At 39.6% G+C, this 27367-nt stretch overlaps 4 protein-coding genes across 8 annotated transcripts in view; 3 read left to right on the forward strand and 1 right to left on the reverse strand.

The window, feature by feature from the left end:
* Positions 1–428: 428 nt before the first annotated feature.
* Positions 429–5861, forward strand: LOC123502818. Its single transcript, XM_045252085.1, has 6 exons — positions 429–546; positions 1268–1501; positions 2123–2353; positions 2826–3087; positions 4499–4617; positions 5552–5861. The coding sequence occupies exons 2-6, from the start codon at positions 1326–1328 to the stop codon at positions 5754–5756; spliced, it is 993 nt and encodes a 330-aa protein (XP_045108020.1). The 5' UTR covers positions 429–546; positions 1268–1325; the 3' UTR covers positions 5757–5861.
* Positions 5862–6127: 266 nt separating this feature from the next.
* LOC123502819 (multifunctional methyltransferase subunit TRM112-like protein) lies at positions 6128–10492 on the reverse strand. Of its 3 annotated transcripts, none has more exons than XM_045252088.1 (5): positions 10285–10492; positions 9145–9251; positions 8328–8429; positions 7749–7841; positions 6128–7210 (listed from the first exon to the last, which is right to left on the reverse strand). In XM_045252088.1, the coding sequence occupies exons 2-5, from the start codon at positions 9220–9222 to the stop codon at positions 7109–7111; spliced, it is 375 nt and encodes a 124-aa protein (XP_045108023.1). In that variant the 5' UTR covers positions 9223–9251; positions 10285–10492; the 3' UTR covers positions 6128–7108. The 3 variants fall into 3 exon arrangements, with proteins under 3 accessions (XP_045108023.1, XP_045108022.1, XP_045108021.1); XM_045252087.1 differs by having other exon boundaries at positions 10297–10491; XM_045252086.1 differs by having other exon boundaries at positions 10238–10490.
* A 3032-nt stretch (positions 10493–13524) lies between these two features.
* Positions 13525–21709, forward strand: LOC123502703 (26S proteasome non-ATPase regulatory subunit 11-like). 2 transcript variants are annotated; one of them, XM_045251903.1, is made up of 2 exons: positions 13525–13677; positions 19491–21709. In XM_045251903.1, the coding sequence occupies exons 1-2, from the start codon at positions 13593–13595 to the stop codon at positions 20648–20650; spliced, it is 1245 nt and encodes a 414-aa protein (XP_045107838.1). In that variant the 5' UTR covers positions 13525–13592; the 3' UTR covers positions 20651–21709. The 2 variants fall into 2 exon arrangements, with proteins under 2 accessions (XP_045107838.1, XP_045107839.1); XM_045251904.1 differs by lacking the exon at positions 13525–13677 and adding an exon at positions 16690–17507.
* A 4642-nt stretch (positions 21710–26351) lies between these two features.
* Positions 26352–27367, forward strand: part of LOC123502659 (Na(+)/H(+) exchanger protein 2-like) — an 85215-nt gene continuing 84199 nt past the window's right edge. For both annotated transcript variants that reach the window (XM_045251823.1, XM_045251824.1), the window contains exon 1: positions 26352–27169. In XM_045251823.1, coding sequence (XP_045107758.1) covers positions 26881–27169 — 289 coding nt within the window. In that variant the 5' untranslated portion in view covers positions 26352–26880. The remainder of the gene's footprint in view (positions 27170–27367) is intronic.

Here is a 27367-nt window from a genome sequence, read left to right on the forward strand (position 1 = left end):
TAAGGGCACAGAGATGACTAGCTGGGTTCTCAAGTGCTTCTCCTGTAAACAATGTAAGAATCTTATTTACGTATATGTCATTAAAAAAACGTGAATATCTCTTAAAAATGTTTCGCTCTTTCACCACGACTTTTTTTTTTTTTTTTTTCTATAAGGGCACAGATGACCAGCCGGGTTCTCAAGTGCTTCTCCTGTTAACAATGTGGGAATTTTATTTATATGTCATTAAAACATAAAACTCTCTTAAAAGCACTGTGCTCTTTTTTTTTTTTTTTTTTTTAAGGCCACGGAGATGATACGCCAAGTTCTGAAGTGGTTTTCCTGTTCATGATGTAGAAATCTTGTTTATCTGTCATTAGAAACGTAAGAAAAAGTGTTCTTCAATATCAATGTTACTCCAATTACATACAGAACATTTTGGAAGTAGTGGAGTTGGATTGACCAAGAACGGAATGTCATCTCCAGCAAGATATTTGTGTTTCCTGCTGCCGTGTTTGGGATTCCTGTATGTCCTGCACCAGCCACCTCTGCGCCTCCAACAACAAGGTAGTACAAGGACAATGAATAGACAAGCCCAGTATAGTGTCTGCTGCCTCACCCTTCATTGCTCAGATAATACCAATGTTCTCAGTTACTTTGTTTCTTGTAAGAACTGTTTTGAAAAGCCGTAGTGATGGTTAACTGGGTTCTTAAGTGTATTATTATTTTCTTTTTTTTCACATACGATACCAGAATATCTTGTAATCTTGTAATCTTCACTGTTGTCACGGAAACACCCTCGAAAACCATGCACAATGATCTGATTCCTACATGCAGATCGTCTTCATATTCTAATCACTTGCCCACTTACAAATTCTCTTTCTACCATGTGCTCAACAAGATTTTCCCGGCCAGCATCCAACCCCACACCTTCCCATCTCACTATTTTTACACTGCAGATCCTCCTCCTCTTCCTCATCTTATTTTCTCACCATCCATATTATTCTCATTTACAGACGCTCCTCTTCCTCCTCTTCAATGTGTAGGTCTTCTTACTTGCAGATCCTTCTCCTCTTCCTCATCTTATCTTCTCACCATCCATCTCATTATTCTCATTTACAGACCCTCCTCTTCTTCCTCTTCCTCCTCAGTATGTCTTCTTATCCTTGCAAATCCTTCTCTTAGTTCTTCCTCATCAACATATTATCACCATCCATCTCATTCACACTTGCATATCCTCCTCCTCCTCTTCCTCTTATCTCATCATCTTTATTATTTTCATTTACAGACCCTCCTCTATCTCTTCAATATGTCTTCGCCTCCCACCACCTACACAAGAGGAGGAGATGCTGGCTGCCTTCCTTCCCTCACGCACTCAAGTTGCAAGTAGCGAGGTGGAGGTGGCTATCCTATCCCACTCCCTTGACGCTTTGACGAGGGTAATGGAGCGACCCACGGCGTCTTGCAGGAAGCTCATTAGACAGGGAGGAAACTCGTGGCTTGGGATTTACGATGGTGACAAGTAAGAGAGAGAGAGAGAGAGAGAGAGAGAGAGAGATATACAATAAACCTATAAACAACAACAGAGATAATAATATTTCTCTTCTAATTTCTCTCTCATCGCTCCATTTCTTTCTCTTCCATTACGAAGGAATGGAAGAGAAAGAAATGGAGCGAGGAGAGAGAAATTAGAAGAGAAATGGAAGGATAGGGAAGAAAAAGGAGAAACGAAGGAAGGAAGGAAGATAGGAAAAGAAAAAAAGACGGAAAGCAATGAAATGAAGAAAAAGAGGAAAGAATAATGGAGGGAAGAGAGAGAAATTAGAAGAGGAATGGAGGGATAGGGGAGAAAAAGGAGAAACGAAGGAAGGAAGGAGATAGGAAAGGAAGAAAAAGAAGGAAAGCAATGAAATGAAGATGAAAAAGAGGAAAGCACCGAAAGATAAAGGGTAAAGAGAGGAAGAGAGAAACAGAAGAGGGAAGTGCATTCGGCTTTCACCGCGACTGATTTCAAAGGCCACAGAGATAAGCTAGCCGGGTTTTGAAGATTGTTTCTCCTGTTGTGAATGTAGAAATCTTGTTAATATGTTACTAGAATCATGAAAATATCCTTAAAGACTCTCTCTCTCTCTCTCTCTCTCAGAATGGTATGTCTCGACGCGCCATCATCTCCAACACTCCCCACTTCCTCCTCTTCTTCCTCCTCCTCCTCTTCTGCTTCTTCTTCTTCTTCTTCTTCTTCCTGCCTCGTGTACTCCTTCGGGTCAGGCGGCGACTTCACTTTCGACGAGGCCATGTCACAGCTGGGGTGTCACGTGATGGTCTTCGAGGACTCGCCGCAGCTGGACGGACTTGAAAGACACCCGCTTAAGAGGTAGTAGTAGTAGTAGTAGTAGTAGTAGTAGTAGTAGTTCAATTCCTCTGTACCCTCTTTTTATTCCCTATTCCTGTACCTTCACTCCTCTGTACCGTGGGCAGTAACCAGGGCAAGGTGGTGGTACAGTGTAGTAGTAGCGGTAGTAGTAATAGTAGTAATAGTAATTTGTGGTGTCCGTCAGTGGAGTAGTAGTGGCAGTAATTTAGTAGTAGTGGTAGCTAGTTATTTTATTTTATTATTATTATTACTATTTTCATTTCATGGCTGTAGCAGTAACGTGAAGTTGTAGTATTATTAGTAGTTGTAGTTTTTGTTGTTTGTGGTGGTGATGGTAGTTTTTTATTTTTATTTTATCACATGCTATAACACAGTAGAAGTATAAAAGTAGCAGTAGTAGTAGCAGTAGCAGTAGTAGTAGTAGTAGCAGTAGCAGTAGCAGTAGTCCTTAATACTATCTTCATATCCACAGAGTCACCTTTCTACACATCCTTCTGTCAACTGATGGAGCCGTACATTTAGTCAAGAGTTACAAGACCCCCTCTTCCTCTTCCATCTCCCATTCCTCCTCTTCTGTAGCTTCTAATTCCTCCAATCAGAAGCACCACTTTTTCCTGCACCGTCCTCTAGACAACATAATGTACCTGCTGCACCACCACCACCACCAGCTGGACTACCTCAAGATTGACATCGATGGAGGCGAGTTTGAGGCCCTGGAGAGGTCAATCTTTAAGGTGAGGTTACATGGTTCTGTTAACTGTAGTCTTGTAGTCTTGCTAGTTAATTGTATTGTAAATAAGGACCTTAAGGCTTTCCACACTCTACCGCGATCAGAACAGTAGTAGTAAGTGTATATTCGTATTTTTGGACTACATGAAGATGACCTAATGAACAGAAACAGATGGAAGAAGTTATTTGAAGCAGCTGACCTTTCTTACTACACAGTGAGAAGGTCATGGGAAGCTTTTTTTTTTTTTTTTTTTTTAGTCATGTTTAGGAATGTTGTTAAATTGTTCTTTATTTGAGCATCTTTTCTTTTCTTGTTAGGTTAAGAAATGTTCTGTTGAGTTATGTATTAGGTTGTATTCTCATGTTTATCGTTTATCATCTTCTAGTAAGGTTAAAGGAGTGTTTTGTCACCACCACCACCCTCATATTTTTTCTCATCTTTTTATTCTGCTGTCTGACAAGTTCCTCTGCTGACTTTCTCTCTTCTTCCACATTTCATACACTATCTCCTTTCATATGTAAGTTAAAGGAGTGTTTTGTCCCCACCACCACCCTCTTATTGTTTCTTACCTTTTTATTGTGCTGTCTAACAAGTTCCTCCACTGACTTTCTTTCTCCTTCCACATTTCATACACTATCTCCTTTTATATTTATGATTGTCAAAAGTAATTGTCTTATATATCTTTTTATAAGGGTGTTAAGTGTTAGATTGTATTCATGTCCTCCTTTTCTAGTGAGGTTAAAGGATGCTCTATTAAACCTTCCAGTATTATATTATCTTGTCAGCCTGTGTTAGGTTTGTGTAAGAAACCTGAAGAGACAGTCATTTTCAGAAATGCTTTGCTCTCATGACGACTATTTCTAAAGGCCTTAATTGAAGATACTCATGTTTTTAAGAGTATTTTTGTGGTTCTGATGATGGATTAACAATATTTCTAGTTTATTAAAATGAGAAACTGTCTTGAAAACTCAGCTTGTTGTCTATGGGGGACTTGGAAAAATTGTCGTGGTGAAAGAGCAAGGTGTATGTGTGTGTGTGTGTGTGTGTGTGTGTGTGTTTCACTGTTTGATCTGCTGCAGTCTCAGAGCTCATTATTTCCTATCTTCAGATAGGCCTGAGACCAGGCACACACCACACACTGGGACAACAAGGTCACAACTCCTCGATTTACATCCCGTACCTACTCACTGCTAGGTGAACAGCACCTACACGTCAAAGGAGACACACCCAAATATCTCCACCCGGCCGGGGAATCGAACCCCGGTCCTCTGGCTTGTGAAGCCAGCGCTCTAACCACTGAGCTACCGGTGTGTGTGTGTGTGTGTGTGTGTGTGTGTGTGTGTGTGTGTGTGTTTTACTTTGCTTCCTCATACAGTTCAGAAGATAAAGATAACGTGTGTGTTGTTTCATTTCAGACAAATATTCTGGAGAGGACAAGACAGCTGGGTGTTGAGATCCACCTGACACGCCTTCTTGATGCTGAGGTGTTGTCTGACCCACACCTCCTCACCTCAGTCATTGCCAACTATACCAGGTCAGTGTGAGGACCCTAATGGACACAGCACTCACAATTTGAGCTAGAATATAGTAGTAATCCTTCCCTTTTTCTATCTGACCATGAATTCAACTCTAATGGACACAGGACTCACAATTAGAGATAGAATATAATAGTAATCCTTCCCTTTCTAACTACCTAACCATGAATTGAGCTCTAATTGACACAGTACTCACAGTTAGAGGTAGAATATAATAGTACTCCTTCCTCTCTCTATCTGACCACTTATTGGGCTCTGACTGAATAAAGCTCTCAGAATTAGGACCAAACTAAATTATGAGTAGTAGAGAAAGCAGTTATCTTTCTCTTACCCTTCCACGTAGGTGTGACTTTGAGTATGAGGAGATATGATTGATACCAGAACTATAGTAAAAAAAATATAGCACTCAACATTAGAACCACACTAGATTGGCAGTAGTAGAGAAAGCAGTTATCCTTCTCATACCCTTCCAGCTAGATGCAACTGAATACAACCAGATGTGATGGATACTGGAACTAAACCATCAAAAACCATCAAATATAGAACTTAAAATTAGAAGCACACTAGATTAGGAGTAGTAGAGAATACAGTCACTCTTTTCATACCCTTCCAACTAGATGTGATGGATACCGGAACTAAAACCTTCTAAAACCAACAAATATAGCACTCAAAATTAGAACCACACTAGACTATTATTAGTAGAGAACACAGTCACTCTTTTCATACCCTTCCAGCAGATGTGATGGATACCAGAACTAAAACCTTCTAAAACCAACAAATATAGCACTCAAAATTAGAACCACACAAGATTATTATTAATAGAGAACACAGTCACCCTTCTCACACCCTTCCAACTAAATGTAACTCTAAATACATCACTCATTGGGACAAGAATACAATAGCTTTCCATTCAACTGACACTTCCTTTTCCAGAGTTCTTAATGGGCTGGAAGAAAGAGGGCTGAAGCTGGTGCACTTTCAGCCCAACGCACGCAGACCAGGGCGAGTGGAGGTGGCGGGGAGGGCAGTGTGGGTGTATGCAGAGCAGCTTTGGGTCAACACCAGACTGAAGCAAGCTGTGAGGGTGTCCAGCCAGTTGCCAGCAGAGAAAGACTTTGATGAGCTGGAGATGGCTTAGGGTGGGCACCTCTTGTTTGTTTCTGTCTCCTCTCTTGTCTTGGTTAGGTCAAGTTAGGATATGTGTGTGTGTGTGTGTGTGTGTGTGTGTGTGTGTGTGTGTGTGTGTGTGTGTGTGTGTGTGTGTGTGTGTATTTACCTAGTTGTATTGTACAGGGTTCAAGTGGGGCTCATAGTATCCTGTCTCCATGTCTCCTTTTATCCAATTTTTCCTTAATGTTATGCACATTGTGTGTGTGTGTGTGTGTGTGTGTGTGTGTGTGTGTGTGTGTGTGTTTTTGTTCTTTTCTCCCTGCAGATAAACAAAACAAGATCAAATGACCTCAAAAAATAAAACATACTTAAAAAAACAAGGAATTATAACACACACCATTAATTTCTTTAACTCTTTATGAGAAAATCAACTTAAAAAACAGACTGACACAAACGTAATGGAAGTAATCACCACACTTGTACATGAACTAACACACTAACCACAACACAAAATACAAAGACAGACAGACAGACAGCCATAGATAACAGTGACAGAAATAATTACCATAATTGAGTGTAGGTAAGAGACTAAGATAAATACTAAGAGAAATTCTAGACATGAATGAGGAGGAGTAGGAAGACAAGAGGTAAAGTTTCAAGATTAGATTCATTGATAGAGACAGACAAAAGTTGAACAGAGAAGGCAAACTGGAAAGAAATTATTGAGAAGAAAGTTTAAGAGAGATACTTTGTGGAATTCTAGAGACATGAGTGAGGAGGAGAATGAAAGAAAAGTAAAATATTTTGAAGACAAGAGGAAAAGTTTCAAGATTTGATTTAACTGCTAGAAACAGGCAAAAGTTGAACAAAAAAAGATGAAGAAAGAAATTATTGAGAAGAAACTTTAAGAGAAATACTTAGTGGAATTCTAGAGACATAAGTGAAGAGGAAGAAGTAAAATATTTTGAAGATAAGAGGTAAAGTTTCAAGATTAGATTCATTGGTAGAGACAGATAAAAGTTGAACAGAGAAGGCAAAAAGGAAAGAAATGCTTGAGAAGTGAGTCTATGAGAAACACTAGTGTAATTCTAGACATGAGTGAGGAGGAAGAAGTCAAATATTCTGAAGACAAGAGGGAAAGTTTCAAGATTAGATTTAATTGGTAGAGATAGGCAAAAGCTGAATACAGAAGGTATAGAGCAAAGAAATAATTGAGAAATACTTCAGAGCAAAGAGAGAAAGAGAACAGGTTCCCACAAAAATTACAGAAACTTATCAAAGAGGAATGATTGAGAAGTGAGAGTCAAGGAGAGAGGTACGTCAACATGAGTACAGTTCCAGAGGCAGCAGTTAATGAGGGAGAGAGTGGGGGGGGGCTCGTTACACCTCGTCTTCATTCAGTAACATGTTGGGAATGCCGTTACTGATTGGGAACTTCCTCTGCGTCTCGGGGCACTCCAGGCACCCGCTCACCACCTCCACCTGTGTGTCGGGGGGGGAAAGAGGGATGCCAATTAAGTTAGGTTAGGTAAGATAGGATGCCACACCCATCACACTCTCTCTCTCTCTCTCTCTCTCTCTCTCTCTCTCTCTCTCTCTCTCTCTCTCTCTCTCTCTCTCTCTCTCTCTCTCTCTCTCTCTCTCTCTCTCTCTCTCTCTTCTCTTCTCTTCTCTTCTCTTCTCTTCTCTTCTCTCACACCCAGCACCCGTCAGTCTTTCCTCTCTTCTTGTCTCACTCTTCTCTCCTCTCCTCTCACACCCAGCACCCTGTCAGTCTCTCCTCTCACTCCTCTCTCCTCTCCTCTCCTCTCACACCCAGCACCCTGTCAGTCTCTCCTCTCACTCCTCTCTCCTCTCCTCTCCTCTCACACCCAGCACGTTGTCAGTCTCTCCTCTCACTCCTCTCTCCTCTCCTCTCACACCCAGCACCCTGTCAGTCTCTCCTCTCACTCTTCTCACTCCCAGCACCTTGTCAGCATTCCCAGCCACACACCACACACCAGCACCTCTCAGCCCTCACCTCAAGCAGTACGTGGTGGAGGCGTTTCAGTAGTTCGTTGTCGTTCTCGTACCCTTCCGGTAAAGTGTCAGGCAAGTCCTCTTTGTGGCCCACCTGAGGAGAAAGGTGGTGGATATAGATAGGTAAATTGTGGGAGATATGAGGTATTGCATGTACTGATAGGAGAGTTAGGGGAGTGTTCTGTGTTGTGGGTATTTGCTGTTGTTTTTGTGGAGTGTTAGAAAAGTGATAGAGCAGAGTGATTATACAAAATATTCTCTACGTTTGTTGCATTTTTGTTGCTAATTTGGTGAGAAAGAGAAAGAGAGAGAGAGAGAGAATATATTAGTCTTACTGTCCCATTTTTTATATTTAACACAAAAATTCTCCTCTTTCAGAAATCAAATAAAAATTTTCTGTGAATAATGAAGAAAAGTGAGGAGGCAGTGAGTGGTGGTGGCAGCGGTGGTGGTGGTGGTGGTGGTGGTGGTGATGATGGTGATGATGATGGTGGTGGTGATGATGATGATGATGATGATGATGATGATGATGATGATGATGGTGGTGGTGTTGGTGGTGGTGGTGGTGGTGGTTACTCACACACTGGGCGGCAAACACCAGGGCCTTCCAGTCAAGCTTAGGGATCATTCTAGTGATGAAGTCTCGGTCGTAGTCAATATCCACGTTCCTCATCTCCTCCGCCTGTTAAATGTGGATGTTTGAGTCATTTTGTACTGTTACTTACATTGTTTCATTCGTCACAGCCTCCAATAAAGTTCACTAGAGGTATTTTATTCAACACAACTGATATCTCTGTAAAAAAAAATTAAAGGTATTATATTCAACACAACTGATCTCTATAGAAAAAAAACCCTTACTTTGTTTGTTTTTGTTGCTCTTGGTTGGTTTTCCTCTCACATAAAAAATAAGGAAAACTAACCTAACTTTAACTTAACCTAACCTAATCAAATCAAACCAAACCTTACTTAACCTAACCTAACTTAACCAAATTAAACCATAACTTTTTTATTCCTAACCTAATTGAAACCTAATTTTCCACTTTCTAACCCTAACCTAACCTCATCTCACCAAAATCTAACTAAATCAGACCAAACCTTAAATTTAACCTGCCCAAACAGTTACTAAGAACACCAACCTCCCAACAACAACAACAACAACACTAAAATTAACGCACATCTCCTACTAAACCAAATCTTAACTTTAACCTGCCCAAACAGTTACTAAAAACATCCCACCACCCCCACCACCACCACCACCAACAACAACAACAACACCAACAACAACAACAACAGTAAAATCAACACACATCACCGTCCATCGACACTTCAAAACATCACCCCTTTATGAAATCTCCTAAACTCCTTGAAAGTTTCCCCTCTCCTCTCCTTCCCCTCACCTGAATCTTGAGAGGGAATCCTTCCTTCACATTCTTCATCCCCTTACTGGTGAGCATGTTGTGTGTCATGAGCTTCATTCTGCGGACGGCCGTGAGGAGAATGGTGCCTGTGAGAGGGAGGAGAGAGATTAGGTTATGCAGTGTTTGGGGTAATATTAGGAGCAAATTTGGGTATTGTCCTAATATAGACATCCTACATTCTGTCCTGAAGTATTATAAATTTACGATAAAGTAAAATGGCGTTAGAAATGCTCATAGACTTAACCTAACTATAATTCTGTCCTGAAGTTATTATAAATTTCTGATTTGGTAAAATGTGGTTAGAAATGCTTGTAGACCTAACCTAACCTAACCCTATGTCTAACAAGCTTGGAGACCTCCTGGGAAACCTAATCTAACCTAACCTTATTATTAACTTCCGATAGGGTAAAATGGGATTAAAAATGCTCATAGACCTAACCTAACCTAAATTCTGTCCTGAAGTTATTATACATTTCTGATAGAGTAAAATGGGGTTAGAAATGCTCGTAGACCTAACCTACATTCTGTCCTGAAGTTATTATTAATTTCCGATAGGGAAAATTGTGGTTAAAAATGCTCTTAGACCTAACCTAACCTAACTATAATTCTGTCCTGAAGCTACTATAAATTTCTGATAGGGTAAAATGGGGTTAGAAATGCTGGAAGACCTAACCTAACATAACCCTATGTCTTAACCTTCTGGAAAACCTACTTTAACCTAACCTTCATTATTAATTTCCAATAGGGTAAAATGGGGTTAGAAACTCAGACCTAACCTAATCTAACCTAAATTCTGTCCTGAAGTTATTATAAATTTTCGATAGGGTAAAATGGGATTAGAAACTCATAGACCTAACCTAATCTAACCTAAATTCTGTCCTGAAGTAGATTACTTTCAGCAGTTTGTGGTTAATAATTGGGGTATATCTGGTTAGTGGTGGCTGTTGTGTCTGTGAGGAGTAAAAATAAGGGTACGTGTAGGTGGTATACGTGACAACACTGTATATCTGGTAACTCCTTCCAGGCAACTTAATTATACGTGTAAACTCAATATAAAAGGTGAAATACATGCCGGAATTATTAATATAGACGGTGAAATGTAAAGAAATGTAGCCCCGCCTTTTCTCTTACTCCTCTTGTTTCTCAGACGCCTCTTGTAGTTTAGTTTACGACTTCCTCTTCTTCTTCACTTTCTCTCTCAAATCTCGCCCTTAAATACTTCCTCTGAAAAAATGCCTTCCCAAAAAACTTTAAGAACTTATTATATTTCAGCTTCTCTATCTATCGTTCTCTCCTCAGCCAGATTGCAACCCGGAGATAATTTCCAGCCACGTGCTCTCAGGTTGCGCAATGGTGATTTGGGTAATAAATAGTGGTAGTAACTGTCGTTGTTTCATTTATTTCCCGCCAAGGTTTCAGTTCACTCATATTTGTACGAGATAAGTGTACACAAGTGTGTTTTTAAGAGAGGTAATGGATGATGGACTGTGTGAGCTAGTGGTGGTTTCTTGTTTTTTTCTTTTTTTTATTATTTATTTGTTTGTATGTCTGACTGTCTGTTTTTGGTGTCTGTTATAAGGAGTCTTCATATGGAGGGGTTATAAGTGGAAATTTTTTTTTTCATACCCCCTCTCTCTCTCTCTCTCTCTCTCTCTCTCTCTGTGTGTGTGTGTGTGTGTGTGTTGTATAACCTCTCGTTTCACTGGCTCGCAAAACAAAAGCCTCATTAACATCTTTACTGCCTCTTAATACTACAATTAATCCGAATGTAGAACTGCCAAACACCTTTTAATATTCGCAATTGTCTGCCTTTTTCTGTGATTTGCTTCAGTGACAAAAAAAAAAAAAGTTAGATCAGTTATATATATATATATATATATATATATATATATATATATATATATATATATATATATATATATATATATATATATATATATATATATATATATATATATATTCTTGTTTGTTCCTGTTTATTTGCTTTCAACATACACAATAACTTAGAGATTGTAAAATGCCTATAACTTCCTGTTTTTTTTTTCCGGTCTCATTATTTCTATCTTCTATCTATCTATTAATATCTATATCTACTGAGAAAAGGAAGGTCGAATGATGTCTTTAGTGTCTCTCAGTGTAGTTATATAGAATGAGAAATAAAAAAAACATTGAAAACTTTAAAAAAATATCTATTTCTTAAATTTTCATCTCGTGTCTGTCTTTCATCACGTCGCAGTTAATCATTTGGCAGAGATTCAAAATTGGCTCTATTTCCTCGACTCTCTAGCTGTGATCTGTCTGAATAATAATATGCTAACTTCTTGACTTCATTTTTTTCCTCCTACAGTTAACAGTGAAGGGAAATAATGATAATATATTGACTTTCTTAAAATGTATCGATCGTCTCTTGAGCCGCCATTAATCTATCCGCTTTTGTATCTTGGGGAGGGATTATATAAAAATTATTGTTATTCTCGTATCTTCTCGACTCAGATGTTTAGTAAAGGATGATGAAACAATTGCAACTCTCTCTCTCTCTCTCTCTCTCTCTCTCTCTCTCTCAGGGAAAGTTGTACAAGTATACGTCTCTCTCAAGATTTCTTTCCTGTTTCGCATCTCAGTTTAGTTACGTTAGCCATTACACCACAATGAATCATCAAAAGTAAGCTAAATAATTAACCAACACTAAATACGTTAAGAAATACGTGAAGGAGCGGAAAAATAAAAGAAAATAAGAGCGCAAATTCAGTGTTTCATCCCCATTACCTGAATTATAACCCCAGGAGGTTTAAATAGGAGCAAAAACTATTAAATATATCCTATAATAAGCAGCCATGAGAAATTATTGATTAAGTGTACGTGAAGTGGAAGAAAATAAAGAAAAGAGCAGTAATTTTTATCCCCATTACCTAAATTATAACACCATGCAGGAAGTTGAAATAGGATCAGAAATCAATGAAATCAATAAACATAGCCTCTTAATAAGCAGATGTGAGAAAATATTGACTAAATGAACGTGAAGTGAAAGGAATACGATAAAATAAGAAAGAAAAATGCAGTGTCTTATCCCCATTCCCCAAAAATAAAATCCCTAGGAAGTTGAAATAGGATCAGAAACCATTCAGTAACCTCTAACAAGCAGCCATAATATATATATATATATATATATATATATATATATATATATATATATATATATATATATATATATATATATATATATATATATATATATATATATATATACGTACGTGAAGTCGAAGGAAGTAAGATCAAAACTGAAAAAAAATGTAGTTTGTCATCACTATTCCCCCAAAATAAAGCCATAGGATGCTAAAATAAGACCATAAGCCATTAAATAAACATGAAATAAGCCGCTATGGTAAAATGTAGCCTAAATATACGTGAAGTTTAAGGAAAATGAGAAAAAATAAAGTAATATATCATCATAAATTTAAAAGAGAAAACCATAGGAAGCTAAAATAAGACTATGAACCATTAATAAACATGAGATAAGCAGCCACAAGAAAAAAAAAAAAAAAGTTAAAATACGTGAAATCGAAGAAAAAAAAATAAGAAAAGAAAAGTTTAGCTTCTCATCAATATCGACAAAAATTGAATCCTAGGAAGCTTAAATAAGACCATAAACTATTAACAAACCCCTTATGAATAATCAAAACCCAGAATAAACACCAAGAAAACCCACAAACCACCAGAATATAGACTACATACGTGATGTCGAAGAAAATAAAAAATAAAAGTGAAGTTTGTCATCCTTATTCGCTCAAACAAAGCTATAGGAGGTTAAAATAAGACTGTAAACCATTAATAAACATGAAAAAAGCAGCCACAGGAAAATATAGACCAAATACGTTAAGTCGAAGGAAATAAAGAGAATACAAGAAAGAAAAGTGTAGTCTGTCATAATTATTCCCCGAAATAAAACAATAGGAAGCTAAAATAAGAGTGTAAACCATTAATAACCATGAGATAAACAGTCACAGGAAAATATAGACCAAATATACGTGAAGTCGAAGGAAATAAAGAAAAAATAAGAAAGAAAAGTGTAGTTTGTCATCATTAACCTAAAAAATAAAGCCATAGGAAGCTAAAATAAGATTATAAACAATTAATAAACATGAGATGAGCAGCCAGAGGAAAACATAGACTAAATAGACGTGAAGTCGAAGGAAATAAAGAGAAAATAAGAAAGAAAAGTGCAGTTTCTCATCATTATCCACAAAAATGAAACCGTAGGAACCTAAAATAACAACACAAACCACTAATAAACCTCTAATAAATAACCAAAACCCAGAAAAAACCCAGAAAAAAACCCTAGAAACCCCAGAATAGACAGTGATACGTGTTTGAATAGTGACACGGTGACACGCTTGCCGCTGCTTCTCTCCCGTCAGTCCCTCCTAGACATGGCTGCCGCTACCCTCGTTGAGAGAGCTCCCTCCCTCCCTCTCTCAAAAATGGAGATAGACGCCAACCTTCTCAGCAATCTAGGTGGGTAATTAATCAGGTAACTTTGGGGGTTAATTACCACCAAGAGGAATTAAGGGGAAAGGTGAGATAAGGGAGATATTTGCCTTGTTTATGTGACAGCCCCCCACTTTGCTGATTCATGCTCTGGGGTTTTTGGTGTGGTTTATAAAGGGGTTTTGCTGTTTGCCTTTGTTTTTGTAGTTATTTTTGGGTTTTGTGGGGTTTGGGTGAGGTTAGGTTAAGTTGGGTTACATTTGGCGAGGTATTTTGTAATGTGTGATATGAAAGATGGCAGTTTTTTGTGTACGTGTTTATTTGTGGTAATTTTTATGGTTATTTTAATGATTTTGACGATATGTGGCGTATTTTACGTGTTAGTTTGTGTTTAAGTCAAGTTAGGTTAGGTTGGGTTACATTTGGTGAGATATTTTGTAATGTGTGATATGAAAGATGGCAGTTTTTTGTGTACGTGTTTGTTTGTGGTCATTTTTATGGTTATTTACTCGATTTTTACGATATTTGGCTGTTTATATATGTTAGTTTGTGTTCAGGTCAGATTAGGTTAGGCAAATTGTACTAACTATTCTGAAAGGTTGTATTTTTTATGTATCTGTTTGATGTTATTTTTATGATTATTTTGCTAGTTTTCCAATATTTTCTGCCTTAAGATATGTCATTCTGTATTTTCTTTGCTTTAGATTGAATGAGGCAAACAAATCCGTAATATATTAATAAGTATGTGTCTCTTTATATATTTTTTATGATTGTTTTGCCAGTTTTCCAATATTTTCTGCCTTAGATTATATTATTTTGCCCTTTCTTTGTTTTAGGTCGGATAAGATTAAGAAACTTGTAACATTTTAACCCCTTCAGTACCATGAAACATTTTCATTTTCAATCTTATTTTCTGTTTGTTGATACAGCTTCAGAAACTCATGTGGGGAATTAAAATAGTGAAGACTGTGGTCATTAATCTTCTGACCTCCATAGACCTTTCCTGATGCTAATAAAATGGTCTAATCACACCCAAAACTCGCAGTAAAAATATGTCCCAGCACTGAAGAGCTAAAACACACACACACACACACATCACCACAAACATTAAGACAACAGGTCTGGTCATTAATCTTCTGACCTCCATAGACTCTTCCTGATGTCAATAAAATGGTCTAATCGTACACAAATCTTTAAAAATGTGTCCCAGTACTGAAGGGGTTAATAAACTACATCTCTCTTTATATATGTATGTCCAATAGTGATTATTATTATGCCTGTTATGTTACTTTTTACCTTCTTTATGTCTAGTTGTGTTATTGTAGCCTTTAAGTCAGCTTTGTTAGGCGAGATTGGGTGTGTCATTGTATGAGTTTCGTGTCTATTTATTTATTTTTTTTATGTGAGAGGGGAATGCTAGTCTAGGGCAATGGTAATAGTAAATAAAATGTCCACAGAAAGAAAAAGGCATACAAAATTTGAAATGCAAAAAAAAGGAAAAAAAACTGGCTTTCAAAAATAAAAAAGGCCAGCAAAAATACAAAAAGCCCTTAAACTCTCGAAAACCATCTTTATTTCTCCCATTAAACTCTCAGACAAAATAAACAAGACAGAAGTAAGACCCAAACACACACACACACACACACACACACACACACACACACACACACACACACACACACACACACACACACACACACACACACACCTCATACTTATTTATACAACCATTATTATTTATTATTATTTTACCTATTACACACACACACACACACACACACACACACACACACACACACACACACACACACTGCTGACTCACCACAACCACACACCTCATGTTTATTTATACAACCATTATTATTTGTTATTTACCTATCACACACACACACACACACACACACACACACACACACACACACACACACACACACACACACACACACACACACACACACACTGCTGACTCACCACAACCACACACCTGACACACACTCATCCTGTCACCCACACCCAAACACCTGACACACCTTTGTTTCACCCACCTGGCGACTCACAAAGGCTTGAACTGTTGAGGTGGTGTCCCTGTGTACCTGTGGTGTACCTTGGGACATGCAGGTGTTTGGCCTCATTACTGCAAGGTCGGGTGCCAAATCTGGTGCCTTGACAGCTAAGACTTCCTGGCTCTTTCTTGGTGCCAGTCTCAGTTGTTGTCTTGGTGTTGGTGGTGATGTGTGCGTCTGTGTGTCTGTTTTGTTGTGTTGTGTTTGGCCTCTCCAGTACTGGGACACATTTTTACTGCAAGTTTTGGGTGTGATTAGACCATTTCATTGACAATAGGAAAGTCTGTGGTGATGAGAAGATTAATGGCCACAGTCTTCACTATTTTAATTGAGTTTTGGATGTGATTAGACCATTTTGTTGACATTAGGAAGGGTCTATGGAGGTCAGAAGCTTTATGGCCACAGTCTTCACTATTGTAATCCCCCACATGAGTTTTTGAAACTGTAGAAAATCAACAAAATAGTAAGCAGAATGAAAATGGAAGTATGTCCTGGTACTGAAGGGGTTAAGGAGGTTTATTGGTTGATTAAGAATGTTTAAGTAGTATTGGAGGTGGTGTGTGTGGTGTTGTGTTAGATTCAAGGGATTAATGAGAGTTTTAAAGGTGTTTGCTGTGGTGTTGAAGGTGCTGTGTGGTGTGGTGTTACATTCTAGGGGTTTATGGTATGATTAGGGGTGTTGAAGGTGCTTGCTGTGGTGTTCGTGGTGCTGTGTAGTGTTGTGTTGGGTTCAAGAGGTTTATGGCTTAGTAGGAGTGTTAAGGGGGTTTGTTGTGGTGTTGGAGGTGCTGTGTGGTGTGGTGTTGTATTCAAAAGGTTTATGGTATGATTGGTAGTGTTAAGGGTGTTTGTTGTGGTGTTGGTGGTGCTGTGTGGTGTAGGGTGGATTTATGGCTATGGGTAATAGAGTGTTGACGGTGTTATGGTGGTGTGTGTATGTGGTAGAAATTAACTGAATGTGTTGTGTGTAACTTCAGGTGTGGGAAAAGAAAGATTGAAAAGAAGGAAGAGATAGAACCCTGAAAATTGAACTGAAACAGGACAAAAAGACAGAAGCAAGGAAAGTGAACTGAATAAAACACTTGATACAAACCCTGAAAATTGAACTAAAACTGAATATAAAGACAGAAACAAGGAAAGTGAACTAAATAAAACACTTAATACCTCGGAAGAAAAAAGAAAGAAATGGAAACTAAACTGTAGGAAAAGAGATAATTAGATACAACCAGGAAACTTTGAAGTAAAAAGATAAAAAAAAGATTTATGGCAATTAGAAAAGAGAAAAGGAGAAATTGAAGTACTGTACTATTAGGAGAGACAGAAGATTGTAGCATTTAGAAAAGGAAGAAAAAAGGTAGGAAGATTGAGCCGTTTTATTAAAAGAAGAGACAGAAGAAGAAAGACAAACCATTGAATTACTTAGAGAGGCAGAGAGGAGAGACAAAACCAGAGAGAGAGAGAGAGAGAGAGAATATTGAAGTACTGTAATAGAAGGAGAGAGAGAAAAATAGAGCCAAACCATTGAACTACTGAAGGAGGCAAAGAGGAGAGACAAACAGAGGTAGAAAGCAGAGAGAAAGAAAAAAGATTGAGATTGAAATACCGTATTAGGAGAGACGGAAAGCCAAACCATTGAACTACTGAAGGAGGCAAAGAGGAGAGACAGACAGAAGCAGGAGGCATACCAAGAAAACAAGAAAGCAGGGAAGCAGAACAGCAGAGAACACAGAGCCATGGCGTGCTGCAGATCGCCAGTGCTGCCGAGGGTCACAAGGGGGAGGCTGTTTGACAAAGGTGCATTGGTGTTGGGCTGAAAGCGTGTTGTCTTTATCACTACTTGCCCTTTGTGAAGTCTTGTGTTATTGTGTTGTTTTGTAGTGTTATGGTTTTGTTATGTTTTTGTTACAGAAATCTGGTCTAACGAGTCTTGTGTTATTGTTTCTAGTATAGTTGAAGTTTATTATGCTTTAACCCCTTCAGTACTGGGATGTATTTTTATATAGAGTTTTCTGTGGAGGTCAGAAGATTAATGGCCACAGTCTTCACTATTTTAATCCCCACATGAGTTTCTGAATCTGTAAAAAATCATCAAATAATAAGCAGAATTAATATGAAAATGCAAGTTTTGGGTGTGATTAGAATATTTTACTGCCATTAGGAAGGGTCTATGGAGGAGATCAGAAGATTAATGGCCACAGTCTTCAATATTTTAATCTCCACATGAATTTCTGAAGCTGTATAAAATCACCAAATAGTAAGCAGAATGAATATGAAAATACATCCTAGTACTGAAGGGGTAAGAAAAGACAAGGAGGGAAGAAAGAGAAGGATAAGAAAAGGTAAGGAGAGGGAGGGAGAGAAGGCAAGGGGAAGGATGAGAAGTTTAAGAGAATGCAAGGGGAAGGAGAGAATGAAGGGAAGGTAAGAAGAAGGAAAGGAAGGAAAAGCAAGGGAAAGTTAAAAGAATACAAGGAGGGAGTGAAGGGAAGGTTAAGAGAAGACGAGGCAATAATAAGATTGATATACAGAAAAGTTGTTTGTGTTGGCTTTGTTTTGTCTAAGTTCTCAGCACTCTGCCCTTTGTTGCAGGAAGATGTGGGGTTGTGGCTGGTGTTGTGGTGGTGGTGGTGGTGGTGGGTGAAAGGTCTCAAAATATTTATAGTCATTTCCTTCCTCATTTTCAATCATGTCCAATAAAGTTACATGTTGTCATTCATTCCTGTGCTGGTTTGTTGACATTGCCTCGTATTTCTGCAGTGTTTCTTTGTTGTGGCTCGTTCATGATGGAATATTATTAAAACTCACAGTAATAATTTCCTTCCTCACTTCCAATCATGGCCGATGAAGTTACAAGTTGTTATTTATTCCGGCGGTGGTTGTTGTTTTGTGTTTTGCTTACATCGCCTTGCATTTCCACAGTGTTTCTTTGTTGTGGCTTGTGCGTGATGGAATATTGTCATTAAAACTTGCATAACATTAATAATTTCCTTCCTCACTTTCAATCACGGCCGATAAAGTTACAAGTTGTTATTCCTGTGGTGGTTTTTCTGTGTTTTGTTTACATCGCCTTGCTTTTTCCTCAGCGTTTCTTTGTTGTGGCTCATTTGTGATGGGATATTGTTAAAAGTCACATAACATTAATAATAAGGCTAACACTTATTATCTTTAAGGGAACTGGCAATCAAGTGGGCCTTATTTTCATTATTATCTCTCTCTCTCTCTCTCTCTCTCTCTCTCTCTCTCTCTCTCTCTCTCTCTCTCTCTCTCTCTCTCTCTCTCTTCTTGCAGAGACAAGAAAAAATCCTTCCCCATTTCCAGTTACAGGTGATGTTAGGGCCAATTGTAGTGTTTTCATTGGTCTGTGTTTGCATTATATTCTTTTCAATGTATGTTTTGTGGTGGAAAGTTGATTGTTATTGTCGTTAAGAGGCCAAAGTGGTTCTGTTTTTGCCATGTTGTGTTGAGTCAGAATAAAGCAGCATTCATAGCCACAGCCAGGCGTGGTGACTCAGGCAAGGTGAATGAGGCTGCAGTGGAGAATGACTGCTTGTGTTGTGCTTCTTTGTCCCCACACCCTCTGAACACACTCTTGTTGTGTGTGTGTGTGTGTGTGTGTGTAATTCACCTCGGTAGCCTGCTGGTCACGTTTGTGTGTGTGTGTGTGTGTGCAAAAATCTCATGATGAGGGTGTGTTGGTTTGTTGTTTGTTTGTTGGTGGGTGTGTCTGGGGGTGTTGGAAGAGGTGTGGCTGTCAGCTAACCCAAGTCCCTCCAACAGAATCTGAGGAGGATGACGTAGTGAAGCGGGAGGCCGGCATCCTGGCGCTGGCCGAGCAGTACAAGAAGGCGGGTCAGGCCCACCAGCTGGCACAGCTCATCAAGGACACGCGGCCGTTCCTCTCCCAGATCTCCAAGGCCAAAGCGGCCAAGCTGGTGCGCACCATGGTGGACATGTTCCTGGACCTGGAGGCCACCACGGGCTTGGAAGTGGAGGTCTGTCGGGACAACATAGAGTGGTCCAAGCTGGAGCGACGCACCTTCCTGCGGCAGTCCCTGGAGGCACGGCTGGTGGCGCTCTTCTACGACACAGCACAGTACTCGGAGGCACTGGCATTGGGCTCACAGCTCCTTAAGGAACTCAAGAAGCTGGATGACAAGAACCTGCTGGTGGAGGTGCAGCTTTGGGAGAGCAAGACTTACCATGCCCTGGGCAACCTTCCCAAGGCCCGTGCTGCCCTCACCTCAGCCCGCACCACTGCCAACGGCATCTACTGTCCCCCTAAGCTGCAGGCTGCCCTGGACCTGCAGTCCGGCATCCTGCACGCCGCTGAGGAGAAGGACTTCAAGACGGCCTTCTCTTACTTCTATGAGGCCTTCGAGGGCTACGACAGCATCGACAGCCCCAAGGCCCTTACTGCCCTCAAATACATGCTGCTGTCCAAGATCATGCTGCAGTGCCCTGAGGACGTGCACAGCATCGTGAGCGGCAAGCTAGCGCTGCGACACAGTGGCTCCCACGTGGACGCCATGAAGGGCATCGCGGCCGCCAGCAGCAAGCGCTCCCTGGCGGACTTCAAGGTGACGCTGGGCAAGTACAAGGAGGAGCTGGAGGGCGACATGATAGTGAAGGCGCACCTCAACACCCTGTACGACAGTATGCTGGAGCAGAACCTGTGCCGCATCATTGAGCCCTACAGCCGCGTGCAGGTGTCCTACGTCAGCCAGACCATTGGCCTTCCGCAGGACACCGTGGAGCGTAAGCTGTCCCAGATGATCTTGGACTCCAAGCTGACAGGCATCCTGGACCAGGGCGCTGGCGTGCTCATCGTGTGGGACCCAGTCACCAAGGACAAGACCTACGAGTATGCCTTGGACACCATCAAGGCCATGGAGAAGGTGGTGGACGTGCTCTATCAGAAGGCCAAGAAGCTAACGTAAGGCTGTGCCGTCATAGCAAGCGCAGTGTGACACTTGGCTCGGGTGGGGGTGCGCGCCGCCCCCGGGCCCTCGCCGTTCCTCGCCGAGTGGGTGCCTGGGAGATTTTCTTTATTTTTTTGAGGAGGCGCGAGGAGTGAGAGTCCGGCGGCTCGGCCCCCGCCCACGTGTAAATAAAGACTAGGGCGTGGCGAGGGAGGAAGTTTTGTCTGGCATCGGTGAGGTGCGTCTGTTTTGCCCCTTTTATTCTTTGTATACTTACACACTGTTCAAGTGGATGTATGAACCACTTTTAAGTTATTGACTATCAAGTTTTTGTGAGGAAAAGGGTCAAATTTTGTATGTTGTTTGGTAACTCTAGGAGCACTAGGAATAGCTGACATTATTAACACTCAAGACAAACCTGGACTCTCAATCAAAAATTGTCCTCTACTAAACCTTATTTTTCACGTCCGGACCTTGACTGTTGCCACTTGCTGTTGTTTACCTGAGGGGCCACATCAGCCCCACCATGGGGGCCGGCAGCGGTGGCAGCCCCGCCCTGCCCCGTGCCCCACCCATCACCTGGATCAGTCAACTTATCTCAAGATTTGACTTTCAGATATTTTATAAATTAAAAACTATATGATATTGCTGCTTTGATTCAGCCCTGGTGGTGTGCTGGAGTGGTAGGGATGTGAACGCTCTGGCCCACTACACGCCGAGCTGCAATCCTCTGTCCTCTGTGGGTTTCTATATCAGACCTCAAATTTCCTTCCTATATACTAGAGTACACACTAATGAACTCATGGATTTCACAACTATTCATAAGGATTAGAAGACTAGTGTGAATATTCTGACTATTGTGATAATAAGACACAACTTCACAACTACCATGAATATTCAGACTGGTTAATATAATGCTATGTACTGTACAGATCTTGAGGCTCCTTATAGTACAGATTCCAATGCTCTTTTATAAGGAATTATTCCTTTATAAGGAATTACACATAGTATTCTGCCTTCTAAATGATGATAAGTAAAATTGATCACTAACTGGTAATAAAGTCAAGTATTACTGTCCTTAGTGTCTTTGATTGAATTATGAAATGTTTTGGATTTACAGCCGTGAAAAATAATTAGTTTTTTCATTGTATAATTAAGGAACTTACTTTTTTTTCTAGTATAAAGAATAATGTTTTGTTTTGTATGTAAAAGATTAAAAAAAAAATACTTTAACATTACTTTCAAGAATTATATCAGTTATTTTTGTTCTTGTACATAAAATCCAAAAAAGAAAAAAAAAACTTAAATATCACACTGCCTACAGAATACAATGAATGGTTAATGATACTTCAGGTGTTAGCTTTAATTAACCACAGGTGCAATGATTTATTAGTGTAGCTAACCTTTATTCAGAAACATCTGCTCTCAACACCACCATTTTCAAAGGCCACAGTGATAGCCACGTTCTCAAGAGTGTTTCTCCTTTTAGTAATGTAAATTTGTCACGAAAACCTTGAAATATAGATTTAAAATGCTTCACTCTCCCCACAAATGTTCTCAAAGACATGATTCGCCTGGGTTCTTGAATATATAGTAATCTTGTTAATCTGTCGCTAGAACCGTAGAAACACCCTTGATAACCCGTATAGTTTCAACGAGAGCCTTTTGAAAGTAGTGAAAGTGTGACGCAAGTGTTTCAGACTGGTAATAGTTAGTCCTTTTTCACTCCACACTGAATATGACGCCGCTTCTTAACTCTTTCAGTACTGGGATTCATTTCTACCTTGAGTATTGGTGTGATTAGACGATTTTATTGACATTAGGAAGGGCCTATGGAGGTCAGAAGATTAATGATCAAACTCTTCGTTATTTTAATCTCCCACATAAGTTTGTGAAGTTTATAAAATCACCAAATAATAAGCAGAATGAATAGGAAAACCCGTCACGGTACTGAAGGGGGTAAGGAAGTCTGTAGAAACGCTATGCTTTCTCACCAGGACTATTTTTCAAGGCCATAGAGATGATAAGGCCGTGTTTTTAAGGGTGTTTTTCTTGTAAATTATGAAGTAAACTTGTTCATTTGTCACCAGAACCATAAAATCACCCCTCAAAAATCTGCGTCATTTGAATAGAGCCTTTTGAAATAGTGGTGGTGCAATGCTGAAGACAAGTGTTTCTGACGTGTTGTGGGTCCGCCAATCAGTGAGGTTAAACAGCGGAGTGTCGGGTTACAACTTGGATGGGTGTGTCTTTACTGTGTTATCCTGTATTTTCTGGTTTAGGGAAAAGGTGAGAGGATTTAAAGATAGTATTTTTGTATAGAATTACTTTTTTTTTTCTCTGTTTCAAAATCTGTATTCTGTAGTTTTCTCATTCACTTTGTTTTTCCTCCCCCCCCTATTGTAGTACTGTATGCATGTACTTATATACTTTTCCTTGGTTTTTAAATATGTCTATCAGTATTACTTTTATTTTATTCAATCCACATTTCTATCTAGAAAGAGAGAGAGAGAGAGAGAGAGAGAGAGAGAAAGGTTGAAATGGTAGGGAAAATTGTCCTTGTAAACTACATCTATTTATTTCAGCTACCGGAAATCTACCTATAGTCTAGTTTTATTTTGTTTATATATTTTCCTAAGCATGTACCAACTCTGAGACAGAAAACCCTTTGAACTCGGAAACACAATCCAGCCAAGAATATTAACGTTGCATCCATTGTGTTGTTTTAAAATAGACATAAACATTTATAATTCCTTCCCACGCACCCACAAAGTTCAAACACATTAACTCCTACCCCCGGATCTTAAGTATTTATATAATTAAACAGTAGAATCCTTTCCTGTATACTTAGAAACAATCAGAAGAGCCTTGCAGGAACTCCCCGAGGTTATGAAAGGAAGTAGCTAGCATCCTTATTATAAATCTAACCACATCGTGACCAAAGAATCTCACATGAATCCGCTTTGACATAAAAAAAAAAAAGATGGGAAAAAAAAAATGACCTTATACCACGGATGACTATAATATTTTTTGTAACGTGTCACCGCGAGAGACACGAGAGAGAGGAATGAGAAATGTGCGTCGGAGCGGAGAGCAACAAAAAATATGTTTACGACTCTAACGGAGGCTTGGTAGTTTGGTATGAGTATCCTAGAGTCAGTAGCCGGGCAGGGACACTCGTATCCTGCGGGGGTCCTTTAGGAAGTTCCCCCCGTAGGACCAGGAAAGCTAGATAGGAGCGTCTGTCTAGATAAAAAGTGGATTTCCTAAAGGTTGCGTGTCCAAGATCTCCCTGCCGTCGTCTTCCTTCCCCACGATTCGCCTCAAGGCAGGGGATTTTACGTCAATGGAGTGTGTTGTGCGAATCCTCCTCCTCCTCCTCCTCCTCCTCCTCCTCCTCCTCCTCCTCCTCTCTCTCATCTTCCATGTCTCATCACTTCTTTCCCTCTTTTTGTATCATTCCCACATCTTAATTCTTTTCCTTATCTACGTTTTCTTTCCTCATTTTTCCCTTTTTTTTTTCTTTCGTGTGTTGTCAGATCTTCCTCCTCCTCTCTCAGTAACATCACAAACGCTTTTTTTAATTATTTATCTCTTGTCTTGTCACTTTTCCTCTTTCTCGCTTAGTAACATCCCAAAGTCTCACAGTTTCCTTCCTTTATAGTCTTTCTTTCTTATTTTGTAATTTTTCTCCATTTTCTCATTTAGTTTCCTTTTTTTTTTGTATCCTTCTTTCGTATTCTCTTTTTTTTTTCTCTCCTTTTACGTTTTGTTTCTTCTCTTTTTCCTTCCCCATTTAGTGATACTCCAATTTCCTTCCTTCCTTCCTTAAATTTCTTTGTTCATAAATTTTTACGTATTTTCTCACTTCTCTGCTGCTTTCATGTCTCTTAATCCCTATCCTTTAATTAAAAACATTATCCCACATCCTCTACCATTTTCTTCTTTCATTTCCCTTGCTATCCTTAACTTATTCTATTTTTCATCTTCAATCCACGTATTTCCTTAGTTCACTCACATCTTTCATGTTTCTTAATGTCTATCCCTTACTTAGCAAAAACACATTATCCTACAGTTTCTTTCTTTCTACCATTTTCTTCTTTTAATTCCTTTGCTATCCTATTCATTTATTCAATTTTGCTTTATCTTCTATTCACGTATTTCCTCAATTCTCTCCTTCTTTCATGTGTTTTAATGTCTATCCCTTACTTAAAAGCCACACTATCCCCTCTTCTACCAGTTTCTCCTTTCATTTCCCTTGCTATCCTTAATTATTCTATTTTTCACCTTCTCTTTTCATATTTCCTCAGTTCACTCCTTCTTTTATCTCTTGGTTAAAAAAAAAAATTCTACAGTTTCTTTCCCCAAGTTTCTTCTTTTATTCCCTTGCTATCCTTAATTTATTCTATTTCTTCCCTCTATTTCTCTTGTGGCGTCCATCTGTGGCCTTCACATCCCGCAGAGATCATGGCGCGTCTTTTAATAGGCTTCATCACCGCCGCGTTCTCAACATTCTACCTTCCCTCTCTTCCAATCACGTTCTAGACCTTCTAACTGCCTCGTGAGCATCAGAAGAACGGTAGAAATGATGTAACATGTCCTTTATTTTATGTACACGACGTAGGAAAGCTGGGGATGCCTTCATAACGGTATTTTAAACGGTAGAAGGGAGATAATTTGGTCAGATTCTGAAACGCTTTGCTCTCTCACCATCATTGCTCTCCAAAGTCTCTAGTTGAAGATACTCATGTTTTTAAGGGTATTCTTATGGCTCTGGTGATGGATTGGTAAGATTTCTAGTTTATGGAAAGGAGAAAATGTCTTGAGAACTCGATTAATCTTCTTTGTGGCCTTGAAATATTGTCGTGGCGAGAGAGCAGGGCGTCTTTCAATATGGTCTAATGTAAATAAGGTAAGCTGCGGGAAGTCAATCGCGTTATATGCTGGGTATAGTGAAGTGAAGTTAGTGAAGTTAGTAGGAATATGAGAAAGTGTTTTTTGTTGCAGGAAAGATGAGGTATGAGGGAGAGAGTGGTGAAGAATAAAGAGATTGAATTGAAGTATCCAGGGAGAGAAATAAAAGAAGGGTTGGACAGTGATTCGTTTTGATAAGCTGAAGGAAAGTTGAGGTTCAGTGAAATGAGAGAACGGAGAAAGTGGGAAGGCGAGGAATAGGCCTGAAGTATGCAGAGAGAGAGAGAGAGAGAGAGAGAGAGAGAGAGAGAGAGAGAGAGAGAGAGAGAGAGAGAGAGAGAGAGAGATTTAACTGTGGTAATTTCTAAGTAGCCTATCTTAGGAAGCGCAGAAGACATAATAAATAGATGAATAGATAGATATATAAATAAATAATTAGATAGATAAATGAATGAATAGATCGGTTAGTGCAACAATAACAACACCAACTACTACTACTACTACTACTACTACTACTACTACCACCACTACTACTACTACTACTACTACTACAACGAAACGCATTCACCCACAGCGTACAACAACGTAATAAAGAAAACCCCATTATTTCATCACCATAGAGCACTGCTAACATATCCAGATGTCACCAAATCTAACCTACAAGTCTATATTCCATGACAGTCAGGTGGAGCGAGTGAGGTAACAGAAAAAAAAAAAGATAGACGGGGAGGGAAGTGGGGAAGGGAGGAAGGTAGGAGAGAGAGAGAGAGAGAGAGAGAGAGAGAGGAAGGAGCGTGAGAGTAGCGAGCACAGCGAGTCAGTTAGCTGGTAGTCGCCGGTGAGGGAAGACTATGGCCACACGTTCCCTCTCGTTACTCAGTCCATAGCCTTCCCTCGTTCTTGGCACCACCTGACAGCTTGCGCCGTCCCTCGCAGCGCCTCCCCATTCAGTGCCCGGGACTTGAGCACCGCTGGACAGGCGGAAATAACAGTTAACAATTAGCTAGTGAAAAGTTGTCACCCGCTTCTTCTGTGTCGAGTGAAATCCGTCCACGAGTGCATTGCGTTGTTTGTTGAAGTTATCCTGCCGCTTCTGAACATACACACAATCGTAGAAAGTCACAAAAAAACGACTTAAACTTTATAAACCAACGAAGATTGAAACTAGACTTGAAAAATCCACTTAAAAGACACGAAACTTAAAAAAAAAAAAAACTTAATTACTTAAAAAAAAGGCCGTACTTTAGACCAAATTAGAGACGAAAACAAGCCCAAGAACCGAACACAAAACTCCTTCTTTTATCCTTCAACCACAAGAAACACCACGAAACACAATGAAAACCCGGGTGTTGCTACTACTATGTGCCGTGTGGTGTTGTGGGGGTCTAACAGCAGTGGTGACAGCAAGCACACCTACGAGGGAACACCACACGGGCACCACCACCCTCGAACCGCGAAATGAGACAGTGGGACGGGTTCGCGGGGACGAGGCAGCGGTTCGCAGCGAAGGGGAAGGTGGCCATGGTATTGAAAGGTATCCAGTTGCTGTGATTGACTTTGAAAGGGTTCAGAATCCTTTTATTATTGGCCTCTGGATTTTTCTCGCCTGCCTCGGAAAGATTGGTGAGTATTCGGTGTTTTTTTGTTTTGTTTTTGTTGTTTTTTGTTTTTTTTTGTTTGGTGTGGTTTATTTGTTTAGGCTGTGTTTTTATTTATTTATTTTATTTTATTTATTTATTTGTTTATTTTATTTATTTAGTGGGAGGGAAAAAAAAGATGGAGTAAACTTTTTTTTTCTCGTGTATGATTTGTTTGTTAGTC

This window comes from Portunus trituberculatus, chromosome 12 (assembly GCF_017591435.1).
Source record: "Portunus trituberculatus isolate SZX2019 chromosome 12, ASM1759143v1, whole genome shotgun sequence".
In the NCBI taxonomy this organism is placed as follows: domain Eukaryota; kingdom Metazoa; phylum Arthropoda; class Malacostraca; order Decapoda; family Portunidae; genus Portunus; species Portunus trituberculatus.

Excerpts from the sequence above, each read along its gene's own strand:
- LOC123502818 (XM_045252085.1), top strand. The coding sequence starts at position 1,326 with ATGCTGGCTGCCTTCCTTCCCTCACGCACTCAAGTTGCAAGTAGCGAG. Across the intron at positions 2,354-2,825 it reads GAAAGACACCCGCTTAAGAG|AGTCACCTTTCTACACATCC; the intron begins GTAGTAGTAGTA and ends TCATATCCACAG. Across the intron at positions 3,088-4,498 it reads TGGAGAGGTCAATCTTTAAG|ACAAATATTCTGGAGAGGAC; the intron begins GTGAGGTTACAT and ends GTTTCATTTCAG.
- LOC123502819 (XM_045252088.1), bottom strand. The coding sequence starts at position 9,222 with ATGAAGCTCATGACACACAACATGCTCACCAGTAAGGGGATGAAGAAT. Across the intron at positions 7,842-8,327 it reads TGGTGTTTGCCGCCCAGTGT|GTGGGCCACAAAGAGGACTT; the intron begins GTGAGTAACCAC and ends CTTTCTCCTCAG. Across the intron at positions 7,211-7,748 it reads TCCACCACGTACTGCTTGAG|GTGGAGGTGGTGAGCGGGTG; the intron begins GTGAGGGCTGAG and ends CCCGACACACAG.
- LOC123502703 (XM_045251903.1), top strand. The coding sequence starts at position 13,593 with ATGGCTGCCGCTACCCTCGTTGAGAGAGCTCCCTCCCTCCCTCTCTCA. Across the intron at positions 13,678-19,490 it reads CAACCTTCTCAGCAATCTAG|AATCTGAGGAGGATGACGTA; the intron begins GTGGGTAATTAA and ends TCCCTCCAACAG.